General features: G+C 35.6%; 2 protein-coding genes across 2 annotated transcripts; one reads left to right on the forward strand and one right to left on the reverse strand.

The window, feature by feature from the left end:
• The first annotated feature begins 508 nt into the window (after positions 1 to 508).
• LOC133518209 (uncharacterized) lies at positions 509 to 12,897 on the forward strand. The gene is made up of 11 exons (XM_061851839.1): positions 509 to 977; positions 1,618 to 1,762; positions 2,637 to 2,815; positions 3,227 to 3,331; positions 4,214 to 4,344; positions 8,070 to 8,079; positions 8,288 to 8,776; positions 9,374 to 9,506; positions 9,592 to 9,770; positions 11,293 to 11,397; positions 12,642 to 12,897. The coding sequence occupies exons 1-11, from the start codon at positions 548 to 550 to the stop codon at positions 12,776 to 12,778; spliced, it is 2,043 nt and encodes a 680-aa protein (XP_061707823.1). The 5' UTR covers positions 509 to 547; the 3' UTR covers positions 12,779 to 12,897.
• Positions 12,898 to 14,630: 1,733 nt separating this feature from the next.
• Positions 14,631 to 26,064, reverse strand: LOC133518473 (procathepsin L-like). Its single transcript, XM_061852179.1, has 5 exons — positions 25,604 to 26,064; positions 23,951 to 24,086; positions 20,842 to 21,041; positions 18,517 to 18,627; positions 14,631 to 15,020 (listed from the first exon to the last, which is right to left on the reverse strand). Exons 1-5 carry the CDS (start codon positions 26,040 to 26,042, stop codon positions 14,884 to 14,886), a joined length of 1,023 nt encoding a protein of 340 aa, XP_061708163.1. The 5' UTR covers positions 26,043 to 26,064; the 3' UTR covers positions 14,631 to 14,883.
• Positions 26,065 to 26,323: the final 259 nt, after the last annotated feature.

Genomic DNA, 26,323 nt, shown 5'->3' on the forward strand with positions numbered 1-26,323 from the left:
GGTGGTAATAAGTGAGTTTTGCGTGTCACCTGACGATATATTCTAGGTTTATAGGTTTCGCTTTAAAAAAAAATTGTTTTGCAAATTTTGGGAAAAAGGAAAACCTATAAACCTAGTTTTATATTGTGTCAATAACATACTAAAAATCATGGAGAATGGAAAATAGTTAGAAATGGTCGATGACGTGGTATACTTTATTATTGGGTGTCTTTTCACTTCTGATTTGTCTACACCATGTTTCTGATAACTGTCTGGGTAGTAATCAGCACTTCTGCTGTGGAAATCACAGATAAACCAATAGGAATACGCGTGTAATAAATTTCCTTTTCAAGTTCTTTTACATAAAAATTTCAATAATTGCACGTGTAACTTTGAATGACGCAAATTGTAAGTACTTAAATTACATTCTTTGCTATGAAACGAGTGCTAAAATATTTACTTTAAATAATAAAACAATGGAAAGGAACGTAAATGAACTTGATAAATTGTATATAAAGAATAACGTTTATCAGTCTAGCGTATCGCTTGTCTGTCCATTGGAAACATCATGTTCCCGTTATTTATCTTGCTAGTACTAGGCACTACTGCTGAAGTATTCCTTGAAAAGCCATATTACGAATTGAACGATGCAGACGACCTTTTTCGAAATTTCGTTCAGGAACATAACAAATTGTACGATCCGGAAGAATACTTACAAAGACTTGAAATTTTCAAGGCATCTTTACTTGAAATCAATGAACGTAACGCTATATTTCCGCAAAGTGTGTTTGAAGTAACTCGTTTTGCGGATTTGGCCCCTGAAGAACGTTACAGTAATACGATTCTAAGTCAGATGATTGATGAAAGTGCAATTGAGCTGCATTATCGTCCTGAGGAGATAACGGCCCCCGAGCAGTGGGACTGGAGGGAGCATGGAGTGGTCACTCACGTAAAGAACCAAGGCGAATGCGGTAGTTGCTGGATCTTTAGTGCTACTGGTAAGCTAATCATTAACAGTTTTGAATGATTCACGGTTAGTACAAGAACAACAAGCATGAACATGATGCATGTATCTGCGTTGAAATATCGGGAGCTCATAAACAATATAAAAGGTAATTACGGTTCATATCCCGGTCGATTTAAGTTTAGTGAAGCTAATCATTATTATGTACTCAATGTTTAGCAAGTTGGGTTTAGTTTTAATTTTTTTTATTTCTTATAAAGAACAAAAGTTCACTTACAATGAGCTTAAATTATAAACAATTTCATGCGTGGTTTAATATTACATTTAGCTAGTCGATGATACTTAATATAAATTATCACTGATATATTTTTTCAACTTGGTTTTTAAAAAAATTAATTATTTGCAATTTTTCACTTCAATAGTTTAAATTTTTTACATACTTTTATACATACATGTTTGATACAAGAAAATCAATAAAGTAATTTACTATTAAATAAAAAATGATCAAGAAACGACAAATTTTATGAATAATTTCGATCTTCTCTAAATGTTTTTCAATAAGTTTCTGGCTTTTATTTTTAAATCGATTTACGTAGTTTAAATACATACTACGTACCTTTGCATGACGTGATATTATATTAATAATTTTTAACTTTTTTTCAAAATGTCAACAGGAGCCATTGAAAGTCAATATGCCATCAAACACAATAAAAGCCTCGCCTTTTCTGAACAGCAGAGCTTGGACTGTATAAAAGAAGAAGAACTTGAAGGTTTCCAACGTGATAATTGCGAAGGAGGATTTCCCGGAAGTGTTATGGCGTAAGTATCAAAAATAACCCTTTATTGATTGATTACTTAGATCAATTTTGTAGTCAAACGACCTTGTGGTTTTAAATTTAGGATTGAATATTGATTGTCGTTGCTGGCCCGATATCACATCTGTGAGACACAAGGGACTAGCTATAATTTTAAGGCTACCTGCTCCGCATTATTTTTATTATGTACAGTCGAGGAAATTGATTCTTTAGCAGTTAACGTGTCACGTTACAATGGACAGCTCTTACCATAAGTATGTACAGCCAAATTTACTTGAACCGCAAGTTGCTAAAGAATCAATTTCCGCGACCGTACCTAGGTTGAAACATATTTTATTTCATATTTTATAAGTTTAAGGTTCAACTGAAAATCATTGCACTACGTGCGATTGGTATCCTTTTTGTGACAATAAATTATATAACAAGTTAAACATGTCCTGATAATATTAAGATTGTCTTGTTTGGAATAATATATTTATATATATATTTTTTTCATTTCATTCAAAAAGATAAGAAGATTCTTATAGGCGGCAATAGAAAAAACCAACGCGTATTCAAAAAAAATACAGTACTTATGCTGCTACTTTTCCGCACTAGTGCGATAATTAGCACATAACGCAACTATGTTGGAAATTTCAAGGTCATATGTACTGTAAAACCTTGTACGATACGCGGGCGAATAGGCAATTCGCAACTCGTGTTTTAATTTATCCCCACTCGCTGCGAATTTCCTATTTTTCGCACTTGTATCGTAATGTACTACTAAATATACTTCACTTGCAATTATCATTATGATATGTTTAATATTACATGTATGTTTAATAGTATGTCAGGTCCTGTTGCATAAAACACTAGTATAATATTTGGCTTTTTCGCAGTTACCACGAGATATTTGGTGTAGTACTCGAGAAAGATTACCCATATACAGGAAAGCAAACAACATGCACGGAAGATCCCAAAAAGGTCATAACGAAAGTGACGGGACACACAGCTCTCAAGTCTTCAGATGAAGAAACATTAAAACAGCTTGTTTATGAAAAGGGACCTTTAGCAGTAGGTACGTAGCAGGGATGTTGCAAATGCAATTATCTTAGGTTCACGTCAGGCGATACGGATATGAGTAGAAAACATTTAATACGCTTCAGAACTTTTAAGTAAATAAATTAAATCTAGGTATATGGTATCACCAGAACCGGAATGTAAAGAATCACCTGGCAAATCACCAGAAATAGGTTTTTCATTTTCTTCTGATTTATTCGTACTTCTTCTGATCTGTTTATTTTCTGTTTTCCATGATAGTACATGTAATTGTTAGAATTTAAAAAGTATACAATGCGGACAAAGGAAATGATATTCATTTATTTATATTTTTTTTATTATATAGATCAGATTCATTTATTGTTAAAGTTATCTTATTTGCTAATTGTATAGTCCTCTAGAAATTAATTAAATTTGCTCCTTATTCCAGGTATAGATCCCCGAGACTTAACTTTTCACAAAAAAGGCATAGTATATCCCCACCATTGTAAAAATATGACAACCCATGCATTGCTGTTGGTTGGATATGGTATAGGTGTGTATCAAAATATTCTACTTATTTTGGGCGGTGTTAGGGTTACACACAATTTTAGTTTTTTTATGACGAGAATTTCAATAAGAGATTGGCTGTTTATTTTATTTTATTTTATTTATTTCAAACATATTTCCATAACATTACAGTCGCAACCAATACGTCATGAAATTATATAAATTAACAGCGTAAAACTACACAACAACAGTTGAGGGCCTGGCATCCATCATCTCATAGAATCTCAGGCATTCCCTTCTCACAGCCGCCCATCGCCACGCAATCAAGTCGCACTCCGGTGCTAATGTCATGAGCGCATTCAATTGTGAGAGAGAGCGAAGCAATGGAGAATTCATGCGCGACACGGTGCGCGCCGCCGGCACCGCCAACAGATCGCGTCGCCGCGGTCTTAGTGATTGCCTAGGAACGTCCGGAACATGCAGGCGCACCAGGCGACTCACCAGTTCCGGACAGTCCGACTCACCGCGCAACACCTTACACGCAAACGTCAACAAATTATATTATATATTTATGCAACATACATGCCAAGTCTGTCTTATTGGAGTCTAACAACCCATACTAATTCGTTTTTATGTAATCCAGTCCAGTCTGCAACTGTATCTGTTTGGCTTCGGGGTCTCCTGTCGAAGTTCCCACTTCGCTAGCTTTTTGTCCGGCAGACCATTATAAATTGAACCGTAATCTTTAACAGACGGTTACAGTTAACGGTTCAATTTGTAATGGTTAATGGTGGATTTTAATTAACGTTCGGCCAACACTGGTAGGTAAGTGTGAATAAGAAGTTTGACGACCCCGGTCATCAGTTTGCTTTGCAGATAGTATAGACGCATGAAAATAAAGTAATGTATTAAAATTTTTGTTTTACAGAAAACGGCACTAAGTATTGGGTAATCAAGGACTCTTACGGTCTTGAAAGAGGAGACCAGGGCTACTTTAAACTGGTGCGGGGAATCAACGCTTGTTCCATGGGAACATCATATGGTACAGCGTATTGTACTGTTGCATAATCATTAGTATAGTAGAATATCAAAATTCATGAATCAGATTTTTTTATCCTTTAGATTTGCAAAGTTACTCTAATGATATATTTATGCTGTGTAAAAGTAACGTAAAAAAAATGTTTAACGAATAAACTATTTCGAATTTACTAGCATTCATTTTATTTTTAACCTTAAACGATGCTTATTCATACAAAGTTATTCTTTTACATTTACCACTATTTTTGTTTTGTTTTTATGATAACAAAATAGATAGGTATCATCTCTTAAATATCATCAATTATAAAGTATAATCAGTAGCCATAGTAAATTCCTACCAAAAAATTCAAAAATAAATAAATTGTCCTGCCCTGTGGAAGAACATCCTAAATCGTCGATATATTTACTCAATCTCGTATCTACATATCAGATACGAGTTTGAGTAAGTATAGCGACGATATTATATTATAACTATTTACAGTACATGGTGCTACTTTACCGCACTAGTGCGAAAATTTGCATATTACGTTACTGTGTCGAACTTTTAAAGGGCCATATGTACTGTAAAACGTTGTACGATACATGTGCGAATAGGTAATTCGCAACTCGTGTCGATTTAAGACACTCCCTTCGGTCGTGTTTTAATTTATCGCCACTCGTTTCGAATTTCCTATTTTTCGCACTTGTATCGTAATGTACTATTAAATTGTACTATGGCCAAAGTAACGTAAGAATTAGGGTAAGCTGGTCTAGGTCAAAATTCCTTGTATAATTTAATAAACATCATGAATTAAAAAGTAACAGAATTACAATTTTTTCTTAAACTAATAAACAAAAGTAATAAATGCGTACTATTACAAGACCAATTTGGTAAGAGTGGTGTACGCGTTCTGTCTGTAAGCACCAGCAACTGATCAGATAATGAGCAAGATGGCTGCAAAGTATTTCCAAGTGCCTTGTTCTCACTGAAAACATTTTACAAACCTATAGGCGCATGTTAGTCTTGGCAAGATTTTACATGAAATGTTTTTGGTGGGATTTAATTTATTTTTGTAAGATGCCTTTCGGGTTATTTTTTCGGGATGGATAATCTGCGCATCGCCTATTTCTTTTTTTTATAGCCCATGCTCTTTGTCTTTCTTTTCATTGGCTCAGGGCGATATTTTGATCTAATCGGACTGTTGTGCTTTGATACAGCCAAAATCAATATTCATTTGGTGGACTCCATTAAAATTAAAGCCTGACCAGTAATATATGATCACGCGCCATATTGCGGAATTTTATTGAACTAAATTTTTCATACTATACTGAACTGTCACCCTATACATGAGAATAACAGAGCCCTCTTGACAATGATCATATATTTCTGGTAGGGCCCAAGTTTCCACAACATAGACAACAGATATACTTAAGTTTAAATGTCACCTTGAAACCAAATTTCCCATATATTAAGTATGACAAGAATAGGAAAGACAAGAACCGTTACCTGACATTGATATCACACGATGGGGTCCGACCCCCGCTTGCAATGAAACTATCTACTTATACAAGCTTCTAAATTAGCTAATGTAGTATTTATTACAGAGACTCAAAATTGTTGACCACGCAGAATAATCAAATACTAACTCAATATTTTGAGACGTAAGTATACGTTCAAAGTTCACAAAAATAGGAAAATTTTTAACATCACGATCTATACTTACTACGAAAAAACTAAGGCCTATGCTTTGGCCAAAGGCATCATTTTGAGCGATGGCGTCATAACATTTGACCTATGCTCTAGTAGATGGCGCTACTTTTTTATATTTTATACTTATATACTTATATTTGATATATATACTTTTTTATATATTAACAATAAGAAAGAAAGAAAGAATAAGGATCAAAGTCAAATGGCGTTATAAAAGTTTTAATTATGTGTCGAAAGATGGCAGTAAAGTTACTGTGGCTACAAAGTTTACTTTAACAATCCACCTCTATTTCAAATTCTACTATCTCTATGGTTTAGGATGTGCGCTAGGGCCGCACTCTGGTGACTGAACATTGCAGTAATACTCCCTATAAGAACAGACATTCCATTTTTGAAATTTGTAATGTAACATGTGGTTTGGAAACTCATTAGTTTCTTGTGTTATGAAGCCAAATTTCACCCTGTACAGTATGTACTATCGTGGCGGAGTCGGCAAAACCTTCGCTTTCTAAGCGCAGCAGCACCAGTTTCGAATCCCAGACATCTATGCATAAATATTTGTATTTTTTTACTTAAATTTCTTTTTTTTTATTGACCATGCGATTGCTAAGCACGAGCTAAGCGTCTCCGTGTCACCTTGGACAACAATGTTTTTATTAGGTGTATTTTTCGTCATTTTAGGTCGCATTACTCAACAAATTTTCGTGTAATTTTGTGAACACATTCGAAGCAATTGCTCTAAAAACTACCGATTCACTTCATCTAACAGCTTTTTTGGAACCCTTAATCTTATTTTTAAAACCTATCAGATGATGATTTAATAAAATAAAATAAAAAAAAATCACTTTTAGTTACATGCCTATGTACCTATGGAGTGCTCATATGGATAAATAAACAGACGGACAAGACGAAACTATGCTGGGTTCCGTTACTGAAATTTTGAAAGAAAGAAAATAAATTGAGATTTGTTTTATTCTGATTGTAATATTTGTAAAGTAAAAATACATAAAGATACATTCATTGAGTTGTAACGTTTAGAAAGTTTAAGACAGAGAAACAGTGGTAATACTATAGAGGGCGCGACTTGGCTGCTTTACATGAACCCGGTTCAAATCAGCATTTTGTTTTTTTTTTTTGTTTTTTTTTATTGTTGTTTTTTTATTAGTATTCCAATCAATGCTACCACACAAAATTTCACAATCTAGTACTTCGGGACCCAATGTTTTCAGGTTTGTATTGTAGGTACGAGTATTTGTAGGTAAGGTACCCCCATTTTAAGGAGTTGCAGAGTGAGAGTTACAGATTTCTGGTGACCGCATGTGTTTGCATACAGATTTACAGATCCGCCATGCATAATTTTAGCCTTCTAAGACTTCAGGAACTACTTTTCTATGCCACATAGCTCATATGGCTCGGGTAGTGAAAATTAAAGTACCTATCTATAAAATTTTAAGTATTATAGGTAGCCTAAGTTTGATAAGTCTAATGACTACATAGTGCCTTAAAAATTCCAGCTCTCTAGTGTTATTCAAACCGAAACTACGAGGGTTCGAAAATACGACAAAACTTTCCGAGAAAAGATAGGCACTGCTTATTGCCCTTTAAATACAATAAATTACATAAACCTATTATACAATGTATAATAGGTTTTATGATTTGGGTCAAAAGCACGCAAAGTGAAATGATAGTTTGCTATACGAAATCTTAATTCAAGCGTTACCGTCGAAGAGTAGAAAAATGTTTTTTTTTTTTTTTTTTTTTTTCTATTTCTCCAAACAAATAGATAGATGGAGTTTGCACGCAGGTAGAACTAAAATGTGAATAGCTTGGATATGACTTTGATTAAAGGTTCGGGTTTGTTCTTGAAGTGATTTTCTGTTATACCTAACAGTTGATGAGAAGATGACAGTTAAAGAAATTAAAAAAGGATATTTAATTTAAAAGATTAGGATGATGTTTTTTCCGAGACTATATACCTTATAGGTAGGTAATTTGAATTTTTTTTTCCGTGTGTAGTTTAAAAATAATAGACAATTGAGAAATCAATCCTAAATAGGTTTTTACAGGTATAAAAACTTAAGTTTGTTAGTTGAATCATTATTGCCTATCGAACTTAAACTCTAAAACACGTGTAATTGATGGTTCTTATCTTTTTTCGTGTATTGGTAAGTACTTAAGAATTTCAATAATTGCACATGGAACATTATAATGACGTAGACCAAATTTTATTTACATACTTTGCTACGTAAGAAACTTGCTTATTAGTATAAAAAGAAAACTTTTATTATACCTATCCTAGTTTAGCGTATTGCTGTTTCACTGACAACATCATGTTCCCGTTATTTGTCTTGCTGGTAGTTGGTACTACTGCTGTTGAATTCTTTGAAAAACCATATTACGACTTGAGCGATGCTCACAACCTTTTCAAGGACTTCGTTCAGAAACATGGAAAAGTATACAATTCAGAAGAATACTTACAAAGACTTGAGATATTCAAGGAATCTTTAGTTGAAATCAATGAACGCAACGCCATGCATGCACAAAGTGTGTTTGATGTAACTCGTTTTGCTGATTTAACAGTTGAAGAAAGACGAGCTCTTTACGGTACTAGTTCAGTTGATGAGGAGCTTGAAATTGTAACCAAGCAATTAGGTCCTGAAGAGATCACAGCTCCCGAGGAGTGGGACTGGAGGGATCAGGGTGTGGTCACTCACGTAAAAAGTCAATTGGGCTGTGGTGCTTGCTGGATTTTTGCTGCTACTGGTGGGTAACCTTTTTTTCTTACCCAACGGTTTTTAAAACATATTAACATTTAGAGTCTGTTCGGAAAGAGAAGAGTCGTCGGAATGCGGTCATTCGCGGATGGTCTAGAACGCAAAATCACTACTGTAATGTTTTGTCTATATCGCTATTAGTCTACATCGCAAACGGTCTAGAACGCAAAATGACCACAACACTTTATAGTATAGGTAGGTTAGGTTCGTTAGGTATCTTCAAATGGCCGAAGGCCAAACAGTACAGAATAGGAGCCCCGCGGAAGCGGGGCTCCGTCGACATCGCTATAAAGTTAAGATAAAACGGAAAAAATTATGTGGGCATTTTGCGTTCCAGTCCGTTAGAGCGGTAGACTATAACCGATGTAGGTAAAATATTACACTAGTCATTTTGCGATCTAGACCGTCCACGAATAACCCGTGGAATGTATTGTGCCCCATACATTCCACTACTCTTCTCTTCAGATTCACATTTCAACTTCACCAAAATTGCAAATTCGCAAGTGTGCTTTGGGTGCGACGAAATATCATTTTCACATTAATTACAGATCATTATAGAACGTTTCACATTTGTTAATGTTTCCAGGAGTTATTGAAGGCCAGTATGCTATCAAACATAAAAAGCTCCTAGCCTTTTCTGAACAGCAGAGCTTGGACTGTATTGTTCAGAAAGGATGGCCATCTAATTGTGCAGGAGGTCGTCCTTATAGGGTCATGCAGTAAGTTAACACTTTTTTCTGAAAATGTACATACTTTTAGCTATTGTTTTTAGTTTGAGGCAAACTAAAAATATGACTTTCGCAGTTATCATCAGAAATTCGGCGTAGTACTAGAAAAAGATTACCCGTATAGAGGAAACGTATCAACGTGCCATGAAGACCCCAGAAAGGTTGTCACCAAGGTCACGGGATATACGATCTACAAAATTGTAGATGAGGAAACATTGAAACAGCTTGTATATGAAACGGGACCTATGTCAATAGGTACGTAAGACATAACTAAATACCTTTAAAATAGTTTATTTATTTTTTGATGACATATGTTAGCGGCACCATGGGACATTTAACAGAAAATTTGGAGTATTTTCAATATTTCACCGACACCTGTAAAATTTCTACCGCTTTACGCTTTAAAAGTTGAATGTCCAATTCATCCTCTATGTTTTCTATGTATTTAATGAAAGCTACTGCAATTGGGTTTCAATATTATTAACCAATTAAAACTGTAGTTTTTGCTCCAGCCATGGGATGTATGGCGCCATTCATTTTCAAACAAACAAATATCAATCAAAAATTAAACTTAAGCAGCTCTTTGGCTCTTGTTTATGGTAAAATGTTGCCAGCGATTAAAAACTGATGGTAAAAACTTGTTTTACAGGATTTATCTATACCATCCCATTACTGGTGCCTGTTCCATTATAGGGGTGTTTACTATACCTCTTATGATTCGGTCGCTTTAGGCGCACTCGGATTAGGTACAGGCACCAGTAATGGGATGGTATAGATAAATCCTGTAAAACAAGTTTTTACCATCAGTTTTTAATCGCTGGCAACATTTTATTACCAGTTATTACCAGTGGTAAAAGTGGTGGTAGTTTCTATCGAATGGTGACAACTGACAAAAATAATTCTCAGTTACCATAATTTTCAATGTGCATTAAGCACGTAAGGCCTGGTTTTAAATAAATACCTTGAAATTAGTTCCCTTTCTTTTTGAGAGAAATGTATTTAAATTCAGTCGCTTTAGGCGCAGTCGCCTATGGGTTATACTATACCCACAGGTTACCACCAAGTTAATATCAATAGTATTAACAACCGAGATTTTTTTCCTAAAACGTTCTTAAAATATTATACCTACATATTTAAGTATAATCCAAATCTTTCTAAATAGCTCCGTTGATCCAGTAACTCAGTCGCCATTTGTAACGGGGTTCGTTTGCGTCAAATCCGGTAGTTCTGATTTTATGCAAACCTATTTATGATGTTGGCTCAATTAATAAATTATGACCGAAATGTTCGCGTATTTTTTCGATTTTTGACAAAATTGCGTCGGCGCTCGAGGTAACAAACTTGGATTATTTATTAGGCCTACATCATAAACAAGTCGGCAAAAAATCAAAACTACTGGATTTGACGCAAACGATAATGTTACTCTATTACGTTGTATCCGCTGAGAATATTGCTATCTACTGACCTGTTGCGTTCTTGCACGCGACTCCATACATCTTACGCAACTTCAAACATGGACTCGCGCGCAAGACGCAACTCATGCTGGCCGGTCTGATGTGTTTTATTGTGCGCAATTAGTAACCTGAATGGCATCTTTTATCTAAACATCGTGAAAAACGTAGTGAAAATCCTGAAACTATAGTTACGATTAAAGTGAGTTAAGTGGTAACTACTGGAAATAATTAAAAATAATAATTTACTTTTAAATGTTTTGATTCCTTTTACTATTAACTCAGTTTATCATAGATAATGTATGAATTTGTTCATTCTGTTTCAGGTATAGATGATAGCGACTTAGCTTTCCATAAAAAAGGCATATTGTACCCCAAAAAGTGCAAGAATGACGTTACGCACGCTATTTTGCTGGTTGGATATGGTATAGGTGTGTATTTTTTTTTAATTACGAAAAGGTAAGCATTTGACCACAATCTCACCTGATGGAAAGTGCCGATGTAGTCTAGGATGGAACATGCTTACCTAAAAGATGTCTATTCACTCTCGATTTAAATAATAATATGCAAACATACTGATTATGTTAAACTTAACATAACTTTGGGTAATTTTAAGTAGTCACACTGCTATATATAAGGAATAAACGACTACTACTACTGCTACTGGCTACTTTAGATTAGAATTTAGAGCATATTATTATTAAGGTAGGGCACTCAAGGTCTATTAACTCATTGCTTAAGACTGTTAGTTGCCTAAATAAATAATAAATAAAATAGAACTGAAATAGATGTCATATAAAAAAAAAAGTGACGAAGCCCTCCAGTGCTGCTCGCCCTATAGTTGGTCAAAGACGCGGCTGCGGCTGCGGTCATAACTGTGTAATGGACGCATTTTGTTAGAGAGTGAACCATCAGTACGTAGTAGGTACTATTAACTGCAGCTGAGTGCGTCGTCGTTGTTGCAGCCGCGGTATCTGTCAATTTCCTTTTTAAAACGAGTGACCTTCACCGCTGTATTATTGCCGCGATTACCAATTGAACGCCAAGAGCCACTAAAATGGTCGTGTGTTGTCGTGCCTACCACGCCAACGACCACTAAAGGGGTCATGGCAGACGCTATTAAAGCATTACTGTTGACCGATAAGGTTTAAATTCGTTTCTCTCTAGTTGAGATTTTGGCGTGTATGCCACATTTTGATGCGAGAGAGATAGCGTTCAAAAGGTTAAATACGTCACTCATTTTATCAGGAAAATTTACAGATACAGCGGCTGCTACAACGATGCCGCAACAGTAATGCGGCTGCAATGGACATCCGAATGTCACCTTATGGTACATTTGGTCAGATGTCTTAGGTCGGGATTTCACTAGTGTGCGGCAATGTGAGGCACAAGCATTTTTCCTCCCGGGAAGTCTCTCCGGGACACCCCGGCGTCAAATAAAGGATAAGACGGAGGAAACCCTCTAAACTCCTCCATAATACCCCAAAAAACAAGCAGTTTTATGCTGACTATGCTTGTACCGCACACTGGTTGAATCCCGCCTTAACGTTATCATGTAACAGTCGTCGACGGCCAACTTCAAGCGAACGGGTAATATAGAGTACACGCTCCTAATGCTTCACTTGCCTCGGGGACTACCACAAAACACTAAGAAAAAATGCAATATCTCTTACAGAAAACGGCACCAAGTATTGGATCCTCAAGAACTCTTTTGGCATTGACAATGGAGACCAGGGCTACTTTAAACTGGTGCGGGGGATCAACGCTTGTTCTATTGGCAAAACATATGCAGTAACCTGTACTGTTGCTTGATTATTTAAAATAGTAATGATGGTACAAATACAGACGAATGTTCCAGAAATAAGGCATGACATGGGTTGCAAACACTATAACTAAAAATATAGCCAATCAAAGGGCCTACTCTTGTATAAAATTAAAAACAATTCTGATTGTTTTTTTTTTTTTATATTTAACTCTTTATTTAAACACTGATTTAAACCTTCACTATTTTTACACGTTATGAAACGGGACTTAATCAGGGATAGGAAACTAGAGTGTTCGGGATTTCTCGGCTCCGTTCGGCTCAGCATTGCTGCAAGAAAATATTAGGGTTGGCACAACTTGACGTCCCTTTGCGAGCACAACCACAGATTACATGAATTTTTACAACCCCATACGTTAAAAAGGGTCAACATGAATCGTCCTTGAATCGCTGTCAAACTTCGGCTTTGTAGTAAGTTCCTTTCTTTACGTTAGTACTACAGTTATTCTGTATTTTAATTGCGTATAGAGTTTTAAATTTACCTCCGACGTTTCCAGGACGGCGTTGTCCCCGTGGTCTCGGAGAAAACTGGCTAAAGTTGACATCAACATCAGCCTCGCGAGTTTTTCGAATTACCCGAAATTTAAAACTCATTATGCGATTAAGTCCCGTTTCTATAATTTAATAACGCTTTAGTTATCTATATATTGTATAGGTATACATATTGTTGTCAATTGTCATGTGAAGGCTCTTGCTTCTTGCTACTCATAATTTGTAATACTACCATTCATGTATTTTTGATATGAGCACATATTACACGGGCAGTCAGGCTCGAATGAACTAAATTTTGATGCAGAAAAATGTGACCTAATGAGCCTTGTGATGGTAAAATCTATTCCACTTTTTTGCTACATACAAACTTAAAGTTGGACCACCCTATTCGATAATTATGTATTTTTGTTAATTTAGTTTTTATAAAAATCTTCTAAACAATAGTCATACATTTATTCACTTTTAAGCTATGCTCGCGAGGTCTACAGGTCACAGAGCTACTAGTGTACATAATGTTTTATTACGAATTTACGACCTTTATTTTCCTTTAGTCACAAGTCTTGAAAAAACTGTTCTTGAAGACCCATCGTTGTGGTCGTTGGATACAACGACACCCCGTTTACGAAATAAAAATCAGCAAGCTTCGTTGCCTGAACACGGTACTCGACTGTGACTCTATTATACCACGATTGTATAATAGTACATTACGATACAAGTGCGAAAAATAGGAAATTCGAAACGAGTGGCGATAAATTAAAACACGACCGAAGGGAGTTGCGAATTACCTATTCGCACATGTATCGTACAACGTTTTACAGTACATATGGCCCTTTAAATGTTCGACACAGTAACGTAATATGCTACTTTTCGCACTAGTGCTATAAAGTAGCCCCATATGTACTGTAAAATACTATTTTAGTTTGTCGGCGTAATCAATGTATACCCATAGTACAAATCAGCTTTCTAGCACTAGGCGATCAGTAAGCTAAGCCGCGGACGGACAAACGAACAGATAGATAGACAGACGGACATGACAGTTGAATACGGAAACCTAAAATACCGACTTCATAAAGCATATATATAATTTTATGGTCTTCATCAACATCAGAAGACATTTAGTAAACACTAAACACCAGAGCCCCTAGTGTAAATTTATTCGATTTCGTGTTGTCACATTTTGTACGTCACGTTTCGCTATCGAATAAATTTACACTAGGGGTACTGTTGTCGTTTCTTCGGAAACTGTAGGTATGCTTGCACTGCACTAGTTGACGAGTTTTCTTAAATACTCATTATCAAAGAATGAATTACTCCAGTATCCAAAAAAAAACAAAGAATAAATTGTAATACTAACAAGATAATAAAAAACCTCTTTTTTAATGCGTTTATTGAGTGTACAATGTCAATTTTTAATATTTTGTCGATATTAGACTTACGTAACCGAAGGCGAAAATATGTTCAAAATTTCTAAATAATCTTATTTTGTTTTAAGCTACTTTTTACTAAACAAATTTTGCTAATTAAATCTGCACAAGGGCTCCATGGATTTCTAGGTTAATGAAGCTCTTACACGCGTCATCGTGAATGACACGATCTAATGTAATTAAGTGATAGTGCATGTGGCCGTGTACGCCAGGCCCATATGGCAGGCCTTCATACCTCGAGCCAGGCGGAAATAGCCTCTTTCTCCCCAGTCTGCGCCCCACGAATTCTTCAGAGTCCAGTACATAGTTCCGTTTTCTGTTAAAACACAATTTCGTTTAAATGGACATTATTAATAACCATCGAAAGTAGAAGAGGAAACATGTTGGGACACCTGTTACGACACGACGAATTCATCCAGGACCATCATAGAAGGGAAAGTAGAAGGAAAGAGAAATAGAGGAAAGCCAAGAAGGGCATACATGGATCAAGTGAAGGAGAAAGTGAACGTCGTGTCGTATCAGGCCAAAGCAAGGCATGCCTGGAGATTGCTTCACCGACAAGAGCGCAGCTAATGCGAATAGCGAATTTATGATGATGATAACAGATACTTTCAATTAAATTGAATGCAATTGAAAGTTTCAAAAGCATAAATTGTTGGTAAGTAAGACTATGTTCATTCTATAAAAGTGTGTGATTACTAAGTTAAGATGAAAGCGACGCCTCGATCGCCTTATCATACAAACGAAGCCCTCGTCTTCCTCTCTGGATGTTAACATTATTCAAAATATTTTGATAAATTAGTTGTATATCAACCATAGCTATGCCCTTACGTTTTTTTTTCGAATTTTTAATTATTATAAGAATTGGGAGCATTTAAAAATTTGTATGAAATATGTTTTTCGCTCCTAATTTTTATAACAATCATAAAATCGATAAAAGTCAAACGCAGGAGCATAGCTACTTATCGTAAATATACATTACGGTTGTGTCGTCCGCGGACAGCACTGGGAATCCTGTTGTAGTAACAGATGAAAGGTCATTGACAAATGTGAAAAATAACGTATTTCCCAGTGCCGAACCTTGAGGAATGCCTAAATGTATGTATCCAGTGCCGGATGCAAGTGTGCCGCTACCATTCATAGACAGCTTTACCACTTGCCTACGGTCCGATAAATACGATTTAAACAATCGGTAAGCTACATCTGCTACGCCGTAATTACATAATTTATTCAGTATTAATTTATGGTTAATAACGTCGAAAGCTTTTGATAAATCACACATAATATCTGCCACCTTATTCCTATCATCCAGAGCCGTTACGATATGGTCATGGATTTTGTGTGCGGCTGGTGTAGTAGACATTATTTTCTTATAGGCAAACTGATTTTCTGTAAGCAAATAGTTTGCCTCTAATAGATGAGTCATTAAGCTGGATGACAGGATTAACTCTTCAATCTTGGAGATGGGGGGTACTATGGTGATAGGGCAGTAGTTTTTCCTTTTCCTTTGCTTTTCCCAACTTCATTGTTAACAATTCTTCAAATTTCCTTGGTTGGATTTTTGCTATTTTTCAGCTTGTTTTCTATAGGTATGAACTCTACGAGCAGTCAATGTCGTTGAATGTATAAGCTTAGAATAATGTTCTATGCAGTCTAATAAAATACAGATTCTTCAAATTTCCTTTTTACGCGTTTTAAACATTGATTTTAATGTTTTGTACAGTAAGTCGCGCGTTATTGTAGGAAGACGGTAAACGGCACGGACGAGCCACTGAGCTGTTCATTTAGATATTGAACGGACTGATGTTCATTTATCTGTATTAAGCACTTATTTGCTGAATTTATAAAATGCGTATTAAAAACATCAGGAATTTTTTCACTTGGCACGTTGCTATTTGTTAGCAATTAACATTCGACGCAGTCTTTAGTCCAACTTCATTGTTAACGATTCTTCAAATTTCCTTGGTTGAATTTTTGCTATTTTTCAGCTTGTTTTCTATAGGTATGAACTATACGAGCAGTCAATGTCGTTGAATGTATAAGCTTAGAATAATGTTCTATGCAGTCTAATAAATAGAATTTTCGGTATACTCTTGGCTCGTCTCAGTCGTTTTTGTCACGTTCTTAAATTCGTCCTTTCTGCTTTCGTCACCCATTCTTCATTCGTCACTGTCGATATTTGGCTATTTCTTATTCCGGCTTAGTTCGGTATTCGTCAACATCATCTTTAGGCATGTTCAATGTAAGTCTATGTTGTTTTTAGACTCACTCGTTATTCGTATTTTTTTTCACGGCACGTTCGTTGTTGGTCCTATTCGATTTTGGCAAGTTCTTAATTCATCTTATTCTGCATTCGTCACTTACGCTGAAAGTCTTTGTCATCTTTGGTCATGTTTGCTTTGTCTTTTCCTAGCGTATAACTTTTAACTATTAGTTTTGAGTATAACTTTTTTTTATAGTTTTATGTGGCTTCCGCCTCATATATTTAACTAGCGTAATCATTTGTGTGACTAAAATCAGGGATAAAAAAAATTAGTCTCAAATGTGATATATTTCTGGCCGATACTGTATGTTCGTTTGCCGGACCGTATAAGTGACAGATAAAAGTACCGGAGTAGAGTAGTAGAGGACCAGTCACGGGACAGTAGTGTCCGGACCTTTGGAAGGCGTTAGCTTCGTTATTATTATGCTTTGTAATTTTCATTCATGCCGCCTAAAACAAACCAATAAACTATATAGTCAAATAGTGAATGGGGCGAATATCGAAAAAGATAAACAGAGAATGTGTTCAACAAAGAAATATATAAATTACTAAAGAGGCGAAATAAGAAAAACACGAACTTAGAATAGTCCCAAAAACGACAAGACAAATAAAGAGTGAGTCTAAAAACAACATAGACTAACATTGAACAAGCCGAAAGATGATGTTCACGAATACCGAACTAAGCAGGAATAAGAAATAGCCAAATATCGACAGTGACGAATGAAGAATGGGTTACGAAAGCAGAAACGGACGAATTTAAGAACGTCTTCTTCTTTCTTCTTCTTTCTATAAGATTTTTATATTTATTTATGTTTAGAAAATTGGTCAGTTACCCAAGGAGTGCTTTTATTTCGATTTAATTTTAATTTCTTTAATGGAAAACGTAAAATGTAATATGTCAAAATATTCTTTAATATTTCAATTGTATGTCATAAATGGCATCATAAATAAAATCAAAATCATAACTCGAAATGTCAGCGTAAAATAATTGTACGAGTATACCCGGCGCTCAACAAACTGGGTCGTGTTGTTGTGTGTGTGTCAGCTTAATGTCACCTTAATGTCACCTTCAACATAACGTTACGGACATATGAGTAGGGTCATATACATAAAATTGTATGAAAATATTTCCTAAATCCAGAGAGGAAAACTTACGACCTAAATATATATATATATATTATTTTTACTTCGTCGGTGGCAAACAAGCATACAGCCTGCCTGATGGTAAGCAGTCTCCGCAGCCTATGGACGCCTGCAACTCCAGACACGCGCGCACATGCGCGTTGCTAACCCTAACACTCCGCACCCTCGTTGATCTCTGGCAACCTTAATCACCGGCAGGAACACAACACTATGAGTAGTCTAGTGTTATTTGGCTGCGGTTTTCTGTAAGGTGGAGGTTCCCCAGTTGGGCTCTGCTATAGATCTGGAATGACATCCGCTGTGCTGTGTCCTACCACACAACGCGAGATGACATTCACAGTGCCCATACCTCTCTTTTAGACGTAGTTTAAGGACATACCCGGGTCCGACCCGGGTATATACCTACCTATTCCGTAGCCAACTAATAGAGCGGAATGATTCGGCTCGTATCTGCAGTCGAATTCTACAGGGATGTAGATGCCTTTTGTGTATTCAAACAACCTGGTAGCATCAAAACCTGTAACCAAATGCATAGTTAGATTAGTTAGGTACATACCTATATTCAAATTCGAAGGATAGGCTGACACATGTCAAAAAGATATTATAGGGTTGTGACAATGCAAATTAGAAACGATTTTATACGATTCTCGATTAAATCTGTAAAGTATATGGCATACCTAATCGATTATATTGGTGATGATTTATATTTTTAAGTAAATGCGGTTTTCTGTGAGTCAAACTCTGTTATCGATTTTAGTCGCAAAAATGTCAAATTGATAGATTTAGCGCATGAAATTGTATACCTTTTGTTAACTATTAGAAATAACAAGAACTGGTTTCTATTAGCAAGTCTTGTTATCTTTCATTTTAATAAATCAATTTTTTGAAAACAGACTCACCTAATTAGTAATGTTTTTTTTTTTTCTGATGGACGTTTAGGTAAATGCGCGTAAAGAAGTGCAGCAGCGCAGCTTATTTGTACATTTCGTAAAGTTTGGACTGATAAAAATGGTAATTGTATTACACATATCCTGTACTTTAACTTTAATAAACTACATTTTTGTTATTATAAATTTGAAGTAGTGTAAATAAAAGTTAGACGAAATCAATTTTCTCCAGAAATTACTTCAAAACAAGTGACAATTTCACTGAAAATCGTCTTAATAACAACGTAATTTTGATACTTAAACAATCTACAACATTTGCTGAAACTGTTCTTATACATCATTTTGTATAATTTACTATCATCATTTTTTGATGAATTTTTAAAAACTGTCCCTTCTCGTCACGTTCGCACGCGACCTCATTATTAAAAATATTAAAATGCAAGATGAAAGAACGTGTTAATATGACCAATAGGTACTTGTTATTTAGATATTACGTAACGAAAGGTGTACAATTTAAACGAATAAGTATTGCGATACGAGGAAATGCTGCCAGCATCTACGGCACCATGCCGCAGGGGGATAGTTTATAATTATTTATTTTAAGATTAGTTTTATTTATTTTTAGATTTAGATTTTAAGTTTTATATTTATTATGTTGTGTTTATAAATACATATTAATTTATATTAAATATGTTTATTTAAACGACTAAATCTATCAATTTAACATTTTTGCTCTAAAATTGTTATCGGGCTCTTAAACATATTAATTGCATACAGATGTCAAAAGTAAATTAATTTAGTATCACATGCATTTGAATTCCGTTTAACATAATGGAACTCAACGATATTAAAATTTATATTATACTGAGGTATTCTTGCTACGAAAATGCGATATTTTTGTCCTATTGAGATTCAAGTTTTTTGTTAAAATTGATTGATCTGAAACGTGAATGGCATGGAAAGAAAAAAAAAACCGGCCAAGTGCGAGTCGGACTCACGCACTAAGGGCTACGTACCATTATCTATAAAAACGGCAAACATCACGTTTGTTGTATGGGAGCATCCTTAAATATTTATTTTATTCTGTTTTTAGTATTTGTGGTTATAGCGGCAACAGAAATACATCATCTTTGAAAATTTCAACTGTCTACCTATAACGGTTCATGAGATACAGCCTGGTGACAGACGGTCGGACGGACAACGAAGTCTCAGTAATAGGGTCTCGTTTGACCCTTTGGGAACGGAAACCTAAAAATCCGGTCACCTGTCATAGAAAATGACTTGAGTCATCTTTTAAACCGTAAAATTGGTTTATTCCCATCTGTCCCCGGCGGGCACAAATGGGAAGGATACATTCCCATTTGTGCCTGTCGACCACAGATGGGAATACACCGTAATATCACTTTGATGTTAGTATGATCATGCCAATTTTAATTCGATGTTTCCTTATATATATTATATGGATTGGTTTGACACTCAGCTTATGAAATTTGGGCGTGAAAACACACAACAGACTTGAAAAACACTATTTATTTAATGTTACACCCCACTTAAACTAATCAGAAGAGCTATTGCACAACCGTCACTTGCGACTGCCGAGAAACGAATGCCCGCAACTTGCAACGGAAATAACGTCATAGTCGTACTTGTCTGTGATTGGTCTCGACAAACTGTCTATACCTGCCAATCACGGATAGTCAATACAACGACTCATTAGTAATATTTTTAGTAACACAGTACAGATAACTGAAGATAGATATTTATAAAATTATTACATATATTTATATAATTTTTCAACCCCTTTGCCGCATCCTCTAACTACTTATTAATTCAATTATACGTACCTACTGCCAAAGGTCCTGTTTCGTACAGAAGCTGCATTAGCGTTTCTTCGTTTTTCGGGATAATAATTTGAAATTCCGTTACGTTAGTAACTGTTGAAGTAGTTCGATTCCATGCACAATTATCCTGGTTTACTTTGCCAGTATTAGGATATTCTTCTTCAGACGCTACACCATAATAAGGTGCCATATACAGATAATGCCTGAAAATACGAATACAGAATTTATTTAAACCCCTAGTTGAATCAATCAATCCTAAAAAGAATAAAGAAGTAAAATGAAGTACTAGCCACATTTAAGCGAAGAAAGATTACATATTTTGGATATCTACTATATAGATAGAATAGTTATAAGAAGAGATAGAATAGTTATAAATTATAAATTTCAACAGATTATACTTTTCATGTCTATGTAGACGTCCAAAATCCATTGCAACAAAATTAATAACTATAATCTATAACGTTTTCGGCACTGTATTGTCAATATTATATGTAATAGATATAAGACAAATGTAACTCTTTTGTAATGACTATTTGTGCCAAAATAAAGAGAAAAAAAAATGTAATCTTTCCGGCGGCCCACGTAACGCTGAGAGTGTTAATGCTCCCCGTGGTTTTGCGATTTTTGACAAGTTTTGAGTCGTTACTCCTACATTTGCACTATAGATAGAATTATAAGACAAACGGCTACCGGTTTTTAAATCTTTTATCTCCATTCTGGTCTACCGGATTTTGAAAGAAATGAACACTTATTTTTTTATATATTTTTTAAACATTGTCTAAAAAAACACTTATTTCGTTACTCGATTGCTGTGAAGGATTTTACATGTACGAAATCTACATATTTAGGTTCGTCTTTAACGTCACTAAAAACTGGTTCGGGATTTTAAATTTAAACTAATTAACACAAAAGTTATGGTCAGAAAACCAGTTTTTTGGCCTAAAATTGTTCAACTTTGATGCCAAATATCTCGAAGACAGAGAATTTTGAAGTAAATATGGGATACTATGTATGTAAACCTTTTTTTGAGAAATATGCAATTCTGACGCTGCCATGTTTATATATGTTTGAAGTAGCCGTGTTTGTAAAAAAGCATCCAGAAATGTTTAAGAAAGCTTCAGCTATATATCCAAGGAGTACGAGAAATCAGGACAGACTCGTGCTAGACATAGTTCCTAATAGTGCCCTTTTTATGAAAAATAGTTACCACATGTGCATCAAAATTTTTAACTCAATTCCAGAAAATTTCAAATTTCTCCCTTTACATTTATTTAAAAGACAGCTTTATCAATGGCTCAAGGAACAAATGTTTTATTCAACGAGTGACCTCTTCGACAGGAACACATAATATATGTTACGAGCTTACGCGTACGTATACTTTAAGTTTAGTTTTAGTGCTTAATCTTAGTCTAGTTTTAAGATTACTTTGCATGCTATTGTGTAGCAACATATGTTTTTGTACTGGAATTTTTACTTACCACCACCATTGTACCATATTTTATGCGAATAAAGGACTTTTTTACTTTTTACTATATTTTTGGCTCATAGTTTTGTGTTTCTGTCGATAAGTCGGCAATCTTACTGCTCTTACTGCTTAGAGCTCGGTCTTGTAGGATCGGGAACGCGCATGTAACATATCTGGAATTATAGGCGTCCATAGGCTACGGTGACTGCGAACCATTAGGCGGACCGTATGCTTGTTTGTATAAAAAATGTTTATCTTACAGTTAAGTAATATTTCGTCGAATTTATTACAAAAACACCAAGTGTAGAATAGATTTTTCTTGAATTGAGAATATATTAGAAAGCTAACACCGATGGCCAGTTACGAGTAAGAAAGCTACTTTGCAGCTCAACTATAATATGTATTTCGATACCCTATAGTCAACTATAAAAAAAAAACAAAACAATTACGTGCCGCCGCGCTCCCATAGAAAAGAACTAAATGGGCGCGGGGCGGGACTGAATAGTTGCACGTTTATGTCTTTTGTGGTACATTTTTGTCTACTGAGATATTTACCAATTTTCATTCATTATTTAGGTTTAATAGTAAAAAAAAATATTAGATGACTCATAGAAAAAGTATTGTATAAAATACTTCCTGTCCTATCTTTATTTTGTCTGTTTTTTTATCTGTTTTGTTTAAAAACCGTCAAGAGCATGTTGGAAAATGCTTACTTGTCAATTTTGGATAATTTTTGTCATATATATGACTATCCATACCACATGGTTGAAGGAAAATTATATTTTAAGATACAGTGGGTTCAAAACATGGCGCTTTTTAAATCACAATATGGTTGCCAAAAATTTATTCTCAATTTTGAGGCCTTCCGCTTTCTCCAATCGTCATCGATTCGGAACCTGGTTTCTTGACTTTTTGTCGATAGAAAAAAATAACGAGCATTGGCATTGGTCTAAAACGCACCTTAATTTTTTTTAAGCAATTTTGGCACACTAGCTAAAAATATGAAAATTGCTTTTTAATTTTTTTTATTGGTTAAGTACTTTTTTTTGTCAAAACTTACTTTTTTACATTTAAAATCATGATATTCACGATCCTGCGCATGCACAGCCACTCGCTCACGCTTACGCTCAACTTATGCAGAGTGAGACAAGAACCTGAACCCACGGGGCGTTAACACATTGAGTACCGGGAACCCGCTCGGCGGGTTCTCTGTTCGTAGTCACTTTCCTCTACAAAGCGGGAAAACGCTGGCATCGGCTACTCGCGTACCGCTACGGAAACGTTGGTAGCGAATGTGTTAACAATTTGTAGCGGTTAGCAAGCTAAGTGATAATGATAAACCATTTATTCGCTTGCCACACGACACGACACATCCAAACAAAAGTAATAGAAACAAAAGCAACACCAAAATAAAAATTAAATAAAGAACAAAAAAGTCTACCCCCTTATTCATAAACGTCTACTAAAGTTGACAAGCCGGTAATAATCGTTTGTCCCTTTCCATCATACCAATACGTCGGAGAGGGACAAACGATTATTAGCGGCTTGTCAACTTTAGTAGACGTTTATGAATAAGGGGGTAAGTCTAGTATACGCTAAAGTCACGGACAAACCACGGATAAGGGTTCCTAGAAAATGTAAACTTACTGCATAACATCATGAGGCCAGCCTCCCATGCAAGTGCTAGGTAGTAGCCTAGATGGATTCATGCAATCTAATGCCAGTTGCTCAGAAAGAGAGATTAGCTTTTTGTGCTTAATGGCGTACTGCCCTTCAATGTTTCCTGTAAAGTAATTTATTTCACATCAAATAAGCTATGTAGGTATAGCAATCAGTCAGATTTATATAATGTATATTCCCATTTCTTTATTAATTTTATTTTTCTTTTCCTTTTGTAAGAATTCGATATGTTTTCTGAAAGAGCTACGTACTCGTATTTGTATGATTTGATATGGCATATATATTTTTGTAAACAAATTTCTGTAAAGAAAAATTGCTACTATTATGTATTTGCATGATTTCTATAGTAATGTAAATTGTATTTTTTCTTATTTAATGCATGTTAATTATAAGATGTAAAGTTTTGAAAAAATGTGTCCCGCCAAGTTTCTTGCCGGTCCATATTGGGATACACTCCTCCAATTGAGGGGGGATTTAAATCTTCTCGGGTCAGAGGTGTAGGGTAATTAGCCGGTGTAGCTTTATTTGCCGTTCATAAGCGTATTGTAATATGCCTACTTGAATAATAATAGTATTTTATGCAACAGTTGTATAAGAAGGGTCAAAAAAGGCGAGTGGCATGAGTTACAATGTGAGCCGGAGTCGAAGGCGTAGGCGAACATTGTAAAGGAATACGCCACGAGCATTTTTTGACCTACTTATACAACGTTGCATACAATACTTTTCCTACGAGTCAACAAAAATAAACCTTAATTTAGGTAAACAAAGCAAAAGTATATAGCCAAGACGCGCGAGCATGGGTGTTGCTATATTACGGGTGTCACATGCGTGTTTCTGACTTATGAAGTAATTGTTTTTACTGTATTCGTTTTGATTTTGTTAGGTTTGTAGCCAGTTTTAAACTAAGTGCATTGCTGGCAGCAATATATTCAACTTACAAAATATTCATTTGGTTGCATAGTAAAAACAATTACTTCATAAGTCAGAAACACGCATGTGACACCCGTAATATAGCAACACCCATAGACTACGAAGACCGCTTAGCGTTGCTTGTTAGTCTCCGTAGGCTACGATGGCCAAAATCGAAAAAAAAACTGTCAAAAAATTTAATTTAAAGCAAGTAGCAAGTACCAGGGCCTCATGAGTTACGAGAAGGTGTCCCTGACCGGCCGGCCGCGGCCCGGGGCGGGCCGGGCGCGTAACAAGGCATGGTCGCGCGTCTTGCTTTGTTTACCTATATTAAGATTTATTTTTGTTGACTCGTAGGAAAAGTATTGTATGCAACGTTGTATAAGTAGGTCAAAAAATGCTCGTGGCGTATTCCTTTACAATGTTCGGCTCCGGCTCACATTGTAACTCACACCACTCGCCTTTTTTGACCCTTCTTATACAACTGTTGCATAAAATACTAATATCTTATCAAGTTACCCTTGTTACCGGATTGCTATCGCGACTAATCAATTCATCAATGCTCTCGTATGGGAATGTAACATTAATTGTGATATAAATTCAGGACCCATATTTGATTTAATTATTGATAAGTAAGTATGATTTGGTTGCAGTTATAATTATATGGTGTACTCAAAAAGCTATATATACATACAAGGAAAAAATGATTACCAATCGCACTAAACACATAGCTGCTCTGACAACGGCCCTGGTCCTTCACGTGCACGACCGCGTCATGTTCACGCCAGTCGAACTCCTGGGGGGCTGTTATCGCCTCAGCAGGGTACTCCAGCCTAATGGCGCGTTCATCACTCGTGGCATCAAAGCGCCTAAAACCCAGATATTGACGTCGTTCTTCCATAGTTAAATCTGTGAAGCGGTTGATTCCGACCTCGCTCTGTGGATCTCTTGCATTGCGTTCGTTGATCCGCTCTAGATTATGCTTGAAAATGTCAAGTCGTTTCAAGTATTCTTCGGAATTGTATACTTTGTTGTGTTTTTGTACATATTCTTCGAACAGGTTGTGAGCGTCGCCAATGTTGTAATATGGTTTAGGCGGCGACTGCGCGGTGGCGGCGACGACCGCCAACAAAGAAATCAGGAGAAACATAATGTGCTGCTGCAGTAAAAACGATTGTTATTTCCTCTATATATTGATATTCGCTTTAGCCTTAAGGCGAGGTTCTTTGGATTGAACCTATTTAGCAACTTTAGATATTATATAGAGATAGCTAAATAAATTTCAATTTAACTGGTTGTTCGGTCAGACCGTTTTTGAGTTTTCGGACAATGTCATCCCTTCTTTTAAAAGTCGGCGTAAAGCCAGGAAATTAGAAAGAAACAAAAAATATGGCACGCCGCGCGAAATTTGCATTATGGGATTGAAAATAA

This window comes from Cydia pomonella, chromosome 5 (genome assembly GCF_033807575.1).
Source record: "Cydia pomonella isolate Wapato2018A chromosome 5, ilCydPomo1, whole genome shotgun sequence".
NCBI lineage: Eukaryota > Metazoa > Arthropoda > Insecta > Lepidoptera > Tortricidae > Cydia > Cydia pomonella.